This window comes from Chlamydotis macqueenii, chromosome 18 (genome assembly GCF_036417535.1).
Source record: "Chlamydotis macqueenii isolate bChlMac1 chromosome 18, bChlMac1.mat, whole genome shotgun sequence".
NCBI classification, from domain to species: Eukaryota; Metazoa; Chordata; class Aves; order Otidiformes; family Otididae; genus Chlamydotis; species Chlamydotis macqueenii.
In genome coordinates this window covers 9782657-9793344 of record NC_141573.1, presented here as the reverse complement: position 1 = coordinate 9793344, position 10688 = coordinate 9782657, and the positions used below count along the sequence as shown (strand labels likewise).

The 10688-nt window shown below is 52.6% G+C and overlaps 1 protein-coding gene and 1 long non-coding RNA gene across 2 annotated transcripts in view; one reads left to right on the top strand and one right to left on the bottom strand.

The window, feature by feature from the left end:
- Positions 1-10688, top strand: part of LOC147598499 (uncharacterized) — a 201341-nt gene that overhangs the window by 162524 nt on the left and 28129 nt on the right. The gene's annotated exons all lie outside the window — the stretch shown is intronic.
- The window catches only part of LOC147598498 (TBC1 domain family member 24-like), a 197496-nt gene continuing 188315 nt past the window's right edge, over positions 1508-10688 (bottom strand). Inside the window, 5 exon segments of the mRNA XM_086762293.1 lie at positions 1508-1653; positions 2528-2804; positions 3502-3550; positions 3552-3595; positions 5040-5103. Coding sequence (XP_086618419.1) covers positions 1508-1653; positions 2528-2804; positions 3502-3550; positions 3552-3595; positions 5040-5103 — 580 coding nt within the window.

Here is a 10688-nt window from a genome sequence, read left to right as displayed (position 1 = left end):
AGCCCGCACGATACAGCCCCGGTGTTTTAATGCATTAGAGACCTGCCTGCCCTGTACGAGGAAATACTCTGAAGGCTGCGGAGACGAGGTCAGGCCGGGTTGCTAATGAAGGGCTTCGCATTTCCAGGCATCTCGTGCATCCTATACATCTCTGTGCGGAGAGAAACATCCTCTGGGGAAGGGAGAGAGACTCCCACGGGAAACTCAACTGGACAGAAAGTCCAGTACGTGATCACAGAAAGAAAAAAATACCAAGGACACCTTAGCAGAGCTTTTTAGTTGAAGGGAAAGAGTAATTCTGCAGTGTTCTTTCACTTCAGCTCTGCAGGCAAAGGCTGGGTGTGGAGATCCGCATCAGATCCACATTTGCATCCCACCTCCTCATCTGCATCCCACCTCCTCATCTGCAACCCACCTCCTCATCTTACCTGGCTACCCTTTGAAGGCTACCACCAGTTCCTACGCCTGCCGCTTGACTGGCGCTGTGTGAGCTTGCTGCCGTTGCCTGCTCCTGCCTGCGTCCTCCTGCCACCGAGGCAGCGATAGCTCCTGCTCTGAATAGCTCAGCCTGTGGAGTACACGAAAGATAAAACCACAAGTGGAAAGTATATTTGGACGTGGGAGACGTTCCCATCCTGCAGCCAGGACGCTGTCTCTATGGTCTACAACCTTCCTGCAAGAGTTGCTTTGACTGAGCTACATGTACACGTTCACATTTCGTGTTTTAAAACGGCACACGTCCCGTTGTCCTGACCCCAGGCACTCGGGGCACGCTGGTTAAGGCTCATGTGCGTTCACTGCTCGCAGTCTTACCTCAGCCCTTCGCGGCAAATATAGATCTTCAGCTTAACACAAAAACGGCGCAGGTCGGGGGGGTCTTGTTGGCTGCAGGTGCATAAATACAAGGTCGATCTTTGCTAATTGCTGATGAGCAATTTCAACCCCAAACAAGGAGTCTCTTGCACTGTGCTGGATGGTGATCAGTGCGTGATCCCAGAGGAGTCCTGGTAACCCACAGAGGCTGCAAAATTCTGCATATGGCTTGGAAGGGTGGCACTGGGCTCGGAACCCCAGGGAAGCGGAGTCTGAGAGTGTTTCTGGTGAGCTTCGTACCTCGGTGTTGGGTTTTGCCTAGGATCAAAATTCCTGCAAAGTCTGCCTGTGCTGCGGTAGTGCTGCTTTGAGCCGCAAGCTGCAAACAGGCCAGGGAGGTGTGAGAAACACTGGGCTGGCTCACCTCCTGAACTGGGACAGACTGGGTGGAGCGGGCTGGGTCTAAACTGTGGGAGGGGACCTCAAATACCCCTGAAGGCAGTACCCGCAGTCCCATTCCCAGCAGTATGTTGTCCTCTCTCCACACCACCACGACGGCTGACCGTGGAGGGGAGGGTGGCGAGTGGAGGTGCCTGCGGTGCTGCTGGCAGACACCACAGGGCAGGCTGGGGCAGCAGCTGGCATGGCGAGGGGTCCCCGTCTCCGTGGTGAGGGGCTGTCCCCCATATGGGACCTAGGAGTTTTGAAAGCCCCACACTTCCAAGAGCTGCACCTTGAAGTTCTCCTGGCAGAGCGGAGGGTTGTCGAAGGTCTCGCAGTGCTCCGTACGCCCCCAGAGCAGATTGGCATCGAGGGAGAGAGCTTGGCCTCCTCCTCCACCTGCAAAAGCAAGCAAGATGGTCGGGATCTGCTCTCCTCCAAGGAGGGGCACTGGCCCAGCCAACATGGTCTCACAGAACTGTGCCCATCTCTCAGCTTTCTGACCCTTGGCCACAGCACGCCGAGGATGTGGCTGGGGATGCCCTGAGCTGCATTCTCTGCTAATTGGGATGTCAGCGTGGAGCAGGGCTCCCGGAGAGCTGTCTGCAGGGCAGCTGGCGCACGGTTGCCCTGGTAGCACAAGCTGAATTGTTAAACTGCTCGGAGAGCTGGAGAACAAGGAATGCTCCTTGCATCCCTGCAGCCGTGCTTGCCCTGATCCCGCTCCCAAGGGCTGGAAGGGAGGCAGAGGCCGTGCCGCAGGTGGTTCTGACTTCTTGCGGTCCTCTGCTGAACCCACCCCGGCGGTGGGGAGGCACAAAGACTCAGCCCCTGTGCCCAAACCTGACCCAGCAGACGGCAGCAGGGGCAGGCAGCTGGCATGTCTGCTCCAGGTGACCGTGCTCGGCCCTTCCTTGGGCTGATCCCCACCGACATGTCCTCTCCATCCTGCACAAAGCAGAGTAAAGGGCTGGTAAAGGACACACCAGCACCAAGGGTGAAAATCTGGCCAGGAGGTTTGGGCTGTGGTGCTCCCCCTCGGCAAAGCCCTCCTGGAACGCTCAGAAGGAGCATCCTTGCCCTTGTGCAGCTTTGCACTCTCCTGCTAGTTTGAGGAAGAGGAGAATGACTCCATCTCCCGTGACTTTAGGTTCCTATCCCAAACCAGGAGCTCTCTGTCTATACAGGCAGCTCAGATTTTAATCTGGAGTAGAGCCCTTTTCAGCCAAAGCAGCGGTGTGTCGGTGCGCAGCACCCACCGTTTGATAATTACCAATAACGATCCCTTCCCGAGACCCGGACATGAACATGGCAGCTGTTTTGGAAGGCAGAAGGAAATGCCTGATGGCCAGAAACGGGGAGAGACGGCCTCTCCTCCGCAGTGTGGGCACGGTGAGATGGTTCGAGCTGGTGCCGCAGCCGTCTGGGGAGGAGCTGAGGAGGGATGCAGGACAGGGGGAAGGCAACCGCTGGCGTGAGCGTGGCACAGCTTTGGCCAGCTCCGGCTTCTTGATGAACACCCACTCGTACCTCTCTGTCTCGGGGTGCACCTGGAAAACAGGAGAAATGTGGTAAGCCCTGTCCCTTGGAGCATCTCTCCATTGCTGGGGAAAGACAGTGCTGCCTGGCCAGGCGAGTTGGGGGCCAAATGCTGCGTGCAAGGTCTGGACGTGGGGCAGGGAAGGGACAAGGTGTCCTGATGGTGTCAGGGTTGCTCTGGACGTGGCTGTGGCTGAGAGATTGGTTTTATCTTCACCAAGCGCTGCCCAAGATGGGGAAATCAGCACTGCCCACGTTGCTGGGCAGATGCTGGATGGATGCTGGTGGGATACTGGATGGATGCTGGACTTTGCCCCCAGGATCTCTTGGACCAGCTCAGCTTACTCCCTCTGCAGGGACCCCAGGGCTGATTTGGGATTGCTCCATCCAGGAGCTGCGCTGAGCAAACAGGGCAGAACCTCGCCCTGCTGCACACGCTGCCCTGCTGTCATCCCAGGAGGACACTCCAAGACCCACCCGGGATTGTTGCACGTTGCCTCAGGGGCTTGGGGCAAGCCAGCTCGCCCAAGGCAAGAGTTTGTTCTCCATTTGCTCTGACCCAGCACAGCAATTTCTGTGCTGCTGCTTCCTGCCAGAGCTAAGGGGCAGCGGTGGGACCCCAGTAAGGAAGCAGCTTGGTGCCACCACACCTTCAAAAAATAAATTACAAACGCATAAGCGTAAACCCAGAAATAAAATATGACTTACAGTGAACACAAAGCACTCCCCTGTCCCAAAAAAGCCTGATGTCACGCCACTTATTCCTTTCACTCCAGTCGGAGGAGAGAAACGCCCCACAAACCTTTGGGAGAGAGCACAGGGAGCAGTCAGCGGGGGAGACGGCTGGGACCAGAGCAAGCTCCAGCCATCGCACGTGCGTTCGGGAGGGCAAGGGCTCTGCCAGGTCCCTGGGGAATCGGACAGCCAAATTCTGCTGTGCCAGCTACATCCTGCACTGACAAGTCACTGGTGCTCTGGACCCAAGTCCACTCAGCTTCGGTGCCTCAGGAGGGGCTCTGGGAGATTTGGGGGGTGTTATTCTGGAGCAGAGGCCATTGCAGTGAGCTATGTGCTGGTTGATGGACTGGGGCCGGTTCGGCTGTGCTGGTGCGTTCCCTGATCCGGCCTTTGGAGTTCTGCCTCCACCTCTGAGCCCAATCCGCCTCCCGGAGATAGAAGGCAATAACTGTGTGGCGCAGAGGGTGAGGGTGTGGGTGGGGGGCTAGGAGTCCCTTGTCCTCAGCTGGCCCCTGGATGGAGGTGAGGTTGTCACCCGTTTTATAAATCTTCAGGAAAAATATGTTTTAAAGTGGCAAAGACTCTGGTAACACATTTTTGTTACCTATAAGATGTTCAACCAGCCCAGAGCTGGATCAGACACAGCTCCAGATGTTTTGGCTAGGTCTTCCACCCGTGGTGAGGCCCATCCTGGTATGGATGTCCTTGACTTGACCATGGCTGGAGGGGACCTGCCAAGGGGTGGGAACTCATGCCTGTCCTTGGTACTAGCTAAGGCATAAATGAGCTAAAACGTGTAGGAAACAAGGTTTTCTAAGTCACCTTCTCTTGTCTGCATGAGGCCCCAGGGGGTGGCAGGGTGTTTATCTCTGCACCGCGCTGAAGTGTCAGGCTTGGGAAATCAGGACTGGTAGGTCAATAAATCTTTGGGATGCCTGAACAATTTACAGAACTTGCCTCCGCTGTTTGATGAAGAGTGGGAGAGATAAAATACGGGTTTATGAGGCACTCTCAGAGTCCCTGGGAGGAGGTCTGGCTCAGAGGGTTTTATAGTTATTTCACGACTTTCAGATACTGTAGAACTGTCCTTATTTGTCCTCTATTTCCCTTTGTGGCTGTTCTTGCAGTCAGAGACAGATCCTTGCATTTAGTGCATTGAAAGCAAGTCCTGGCTCAGGCAAAGCATCTGCTGACTTCAGGAAAGTCTGCTTAGCAAGGACTTCATGATTTAGCCTGTATTTGCAATAAAAGAGCATCACTCATGGTCTCTCTCCAGCTCACTGACTCCTCTGTTTCCCCCCAGCAGCATCCTTTGGAGCAGCCCCCATCCCCTGATGGGGGATGCAGTTTGTTCTCTCCTGGGCGTTGGCACAGACCCCAGGGCAGGGCAGGAGAGGGATCACGCAGCCCCGTGGCTGCTCCAAGAAATGCCGGTGAGGTCAACCACCCCGTCCCCTTCCCCACATCGGCACCGGCGCAGCCCGCTTCTCTGCTTGGGAAATACCTACCTCTCCTTCCGTTGTTTTTATGAGCAGCACCGTCGGTTCGTAGCCTTCGCAGCATGTGTAAAACCTGCAGGGATGAACAAAGAGGCTGGGTCAGAGAGGGTCTGAGACCCAGGAGCAGCGTGCCGCGCGGAGAGCCCGGGTGTGCGGCGAGAAGTGCCTGCTCCAGAGGCTTCTTGCTAGCAGCGCTAACGGCACACGAACATCGCATCTCTGTACTTTCCTGAACAGCTTGCGCTGGGACAGTTACAGCCGTGTTTTGCAAGCTGTCCGGGGTGGTGAGGCACTGAAAGTGCAGATGTCTGGCCACTGTCCAACACGAGAACCGGCTGCTCTGAAAGCCCTTACTGCTCTTCACGTGCGCTTTCTAGCAGATCTACGGACACACACACGTCAGCCTCTTCACTATCCTACACAGCTAGCACGCTGGCAGTTACCGTCAACTTGGAACCAGCCGCGCAGAAGGCAGTCGCCCTCCAACCGACGAACAGCGCATCATCGCGGCTACACGCGAGCTGGCCGCACTCGGAGCTTTCGCGGCTCTACTCTCGCTCTTTCCCGCAGAGCTCCGGGGATCCGGACGAGGAGGCTCTCTGCCTTCGCTGCACAACTCGAACCGCGAAAGCCGCAATGATCTTTGTCCAAGCTGCGCAGAAGAAACAAGGCACTAAACCGGCCAATGTCTAGCTAATCTCCCACGTGAAAAGGGTCAGCAAGGAAAGCTCTTGCTAACAGCCCAGAAGCATTGCGACTCTTCTCTGGATGATTTGCCCACCAACACTTCACATCAGCTCAAGCCGGCTGCCCGGAGGAAAAGAGGCTAGGAAAGATCGTAGCAGGCACGGTTGTTGCCGCACAAGAAGTGCCTGCTCCGGAGGCTTCTTGCGAGCAGCGCTAAAAGCACACGAACATCACATTTCTGTGCTTTCCTGAACAGCTTGCGCTGGGACAGTTACAGCCGTGTTTTGCAAGCTGTCCGGGGTGGTGAGGCACTAAAAGTGCGGATGTGTGGCGACTGTCCAAGACGAGAACCGGCTGCTCTGAAAGCCCTTCCTGCTCTTCACGTACGCTTTCTAGCAGCTCTACGGACACACACACGTCAGCCTCTTCACTGTCCTACACAGCTAGCACGCTGGCAGTTACCGTCAACTTGGAACCAATTACTCCAACACCGGAAGTGCCTGCTCTAAAAGTTCTTGCTGCTCCTCACCGACTCTTCCCACCACAGCTACAGGCTCAGAAACATTGAGTCTGTGGGCTTTCCTCCACCACCAGGACTCTGACACTTACCATCACCTAGAGCTGCCGCACAGTGAGAAATAAATCTTAAAAATCACGCACGTCAGACGATTGCTCCAACACCAAAAGTGCCACCTCTGAAAGTTTACTGGTGTACATGGTGGCAAAAGTCAGAGTCCTGATTGTCTAGGAAAGAACGGAGCCCCAGTGTTGCTGGGCTTGTAGATGCGGTGGCAAGAGCCACTGAGGGGTTTTCAGAGCTGGCACTTCTGGTGTGGGATCTATCATCCAACGTTCATGATATATAAGACTGTTTTCACTGAGTGGCCATAAGTGCACGGTGGTAAACGTTGGAGTGCTGGTGTTCTAAGAAATCTCGCAGTCCCAATATTTGTGAGCCTGTAGATGCGGTGGCAAGAGCCGGGCAGGAGAAGCAAGAGCTTTCAGAAATGTCACTTCTGGTGTGGGAGCAGTCTTCTGACGTTTGTGATTTTTAAGATTTTTTTCAAAAGGGACTGCTGAGTTGAGGTGATGGTAGACGTCGGAGTCCTGGTGTCCCAGGAAATGCCGGATCCCCAATGTTTGTGAGCCTGTAGATGTGGTGCCTAGAGCTGGTGAGAAGCAGCAAGACCTTCCAGAGCTGACACTTCTGGTGTGGGAGCAGCTGTCTGACGTTCATCATTTTTAAGCTGTGGTTTAACACTAGGCGGACAGCTCGAGCTGGTGTTAAACGTCGGAGTCCTGGTGGTCTAGGAAATCCCGGAGCCCCAATGTTTCCTGGCCTGTAGATTCTTTTTACACCTGTAGATCTTTACCACCCTGTCCTGGTGGTCTAGGAAAGCCCGGAGCCCCAGAGTTTGGAGCCTGTATGTGCGGTAGCAAGAGCCGGTGAGGAGCAGCAAGGGTATTCAGAGCTGGTCACCATGTAACAAAAGGTTCAGGATTTTTAAGATTTTTTCCCACTGAGCAGTAGGGACTGTTTCTCACTCCTTACAAATGAGTCCTTCGTCAGGAAAAGAAAAAAAAACAGACTTCCTCTTCCATTAATTGTTTCTCTAAGCTATATGGGTACGTGACTATGTTTTATAACTGTATTCTTGTCTGGTTCTGGCTAGGATAGAGTTAATATTTACCTGAGCTGGGTGGAGTACTGAAGCTGGTAGCCCCTATGGCTGGGATAGTTAACTAATTAGCTAACTGCTGGGGCTCAGTATGTAAGTGAGGAGGGTGGTGAAGGGAGCCTCCTGCTACTTGGAAGAAACTAGGTGTGGAGATTTGTTGTAAGCCATTATACTATATTTGTATTGCATCACTGTTTTGTTTTCTTCTGTCATTACTGTTAAATTTACTTTTTGTTCAATCTCAACCCACGGGTTTGGTTTTTTTCCTGGTTTTCTTTTGTTTACCAAATCTCCCCCTGTTCTCTTGGAGGGTGGGGGGGGAGTGAGAGAGAGACTGCATAGTCTGGTCCCGATCAGGGCTGAACTACAACAATTCTTTAAGTGCATACATATATAGTTGTGATTAACTTATTGTCCCCTATATCAATCCCCCCTTTTTATCACACTAAGTAAATTCTTTTACTTAAACAGTTTCCCTGAATGATATGAAGCATCATACATGGTTTTGTTTAGTGACGGGGGGGCCTAAGGTGGCAGCTTCTGTAGGAAACTGCTAGAAGTCGCTCCCCTTTGTTCAGTGGACTCGGCCGGGCCTAGAGCGGACCCGCTGCTGGCCAAGGCCAAGCCAATTGGTAGCAGAATGTCCCGTGATAACGCCTCTGTGATAACGTATTTAAATAGGGGAAAACAGAAGAAAAAAAAGGGAGATATGTGAAGCAGCTGAGCGGGGGGCAGAGGCACAGAGGGGGAGGCGCAGGCCTTATGGGCCTTGCAGGCCTCACCCTCTGGCCTCTCGCCAAGCGGCTGACTGGGCCTGAATTGGTCCGGCCCGGCTGCAGGAAGTGGAGAGGAGAGGAGAAGTGAATGAGATGTAAAAAGGATCCTGAGAGACATCTGCCAGCCTGTTGTGAGGAACGGCTGCAGATGCCAAGGTCAGTTCAGAAGGAGTGGGAGGAGTAATGTGGCTCCTGGCCAAGATTCCCCTGCAGCCTGTGGTGACGACCATGGTGGAGCAGGTTGTCCCCCTGCAGCCCATGGAGGTCCACGGAGGAGCAGAGATCCACTTGGAGCCCATGAAGGATCCCGTACTGGGGGAGGTGGATGCCTGAAGGCAGCTGTGGCCCATGGAGGGCCCGCTGGGACAGCTGTTCTGGAGAGACTGCACCCCGTGGAAGAGATGACCCATGCCGGAGCAGTTTCAGGAAGGACTGTGGCGTACGGGTGGGACCCCACAACAGAGCAGGGGAGGAATGTGAGGAGTTCTTCCCCCAACCATGAAGCAGCGGTGTAAAACAACGCGTGATGAACTGACCGCAATCCCCATTCCCTCTTCCCCCTCCTGTGCCACTCGGGGGGGAAGGTAGTAGAGATAATGTTAAGCTTGGGAAGAGGGAGGGGTGGAGGGAGGTTATCTTGTTCTCTGTCTCATTATCCTGCTGTTTGTAGTAATAAATGAATAGTTTTCCCCAAGAGGAGTCTGTTTTGCCCGTGATGGTAACTTTAAGGATTTCTCCCTGTCCTTATCTCAAACCTCGAGCCGTTTTTCCTTACATTATCTCCCCCTGTTCTCTCGGAGGGTGGGAGGAGTGAGAGAGAGACTGCGTAGTCTGGTCCTGATCGGGGCTGAACTACGACAGTGTTACTTTCTTAAACATTCTCCAAACCCATAGGTACAGCACAATAGTTAATATTAATGAAATTCCTAAGCTAATCAGTAAGATCACAATGGGGTGCACCATAGTATTAAGGATCCCTGTTGCCTCTGTCCCAGCCCCACTCATGCCCTGAGTACATTTCCATTTTGTGCATAACCACAGTGGCCAAGTTTAAGCCCGACCGTTTAAAAGGTGGTCCCATGCTTCCTGTAAACCCAAGGAAGGCGTGAGACCACGGCCATTTGGTGTCCTTTTGATTACAAGTTAGTGGTAAGATGCAGGAAAATATTGTAAGCCCAATCACAATTCCAATTAAACAATTGGTCATTTTAGGATTTAGTTGGTCTAGTGGATTAGTACAGCTACTTCTGTAGATAATGTACTGCCTTTGGTGACCTGCTAAAATGGGTTTTATATTTCCTATAATAAAATGACAAATAAGATATAAACTGTACCGATGACAGATTTGGGCGAGATTAGTTACTGGCCGGTCCCGGTTTCTTTGTCCGGTATCGTTTGCTGTGGTGTCCCTCCGGTTCACTACTGCACTGTTCCCGCCCTTATCCGTTCGAACGAGTTTAAGTCTCAAGTCTTCGTTGTTGTCTGGAGTTACTTTCCACAAGGTTGCAGAGGCTCTCTTGATCCGAGTATGGTGTATCCAGGAGTTCTGTCCCTTTACCTTAATTGCCGTGTAGGTGGTGAGGAGGACTTGAAAAGGTCCGGCCCACTGTGGTTCCAGAGTTTTTTCTGTAAGAGACTTAACATATACATAGTCCCCTGGTTGTATATCGTGAACAGGCCCATCCAGACCCCTACGACGTGTTCCCATTGCATGTTTTTCAATTCTTTTTAATTGTTTGTTTAGTGCCACCATATAGGAGGTCATTATTTCTTCACCAATTTGTGAAGACGTTCCCTTTTGTACCCCATAGGGTCGTCCATATAGAATTTCGAATGGACTAAGCCCTTCTCTTGCTCTTGGTCTGGTTCGTATTCGTATAAGAGCTAATGGTAAAGTTAGATTAGTTTCCTGACCCAACTTGACAATCTGTTGTTTGATTGGGTGATTCATTTTCTCCACCTGGCCACTTGATTGTGGTCGGTAAGAGGTATGTAATTGCCACTCTATCCCTAGATGGTGGCTAATTGCTTGTACTATTCTGGACACAAAATGTGGTCCTCTATCCGAGGACATTACTGCTGGGACTCCAAACCTAGGTACTATTTCCTGGAGCAGTATTTTGGTTACTTCCCAGGCTTTAGCAGTTCTGCACGGGAAAGCTTCTGGCCAGCCTGAAAAGGTATCCGTAAGTACTAATAAGTATCGATACCCCCCTTTTCTAGGGAGTTCTGAGAAATCAATCTGCCAACGTTGTCCCGGACCATTCCCCTTTCCGATTTTTTCAAGTTTCGGCCCTTTTACAACTTCAGGATTAGTCTGGAGACAAAGATCACATTGTTGAGTTACTTGTCTAGCGGTAGTGTCTAAGTTTCGCGCTATTATGTTCCTGATGAGATCTTTATATAGGGCTTCTGCCCCCCCCTCCCCCCAGTGTCTTTTTCTATGTTCTTCTCGGACTACTGACCATATCATGTAGGAGGGAATTACTACCCTCCCGTGTGAGGGGTAGTAATTG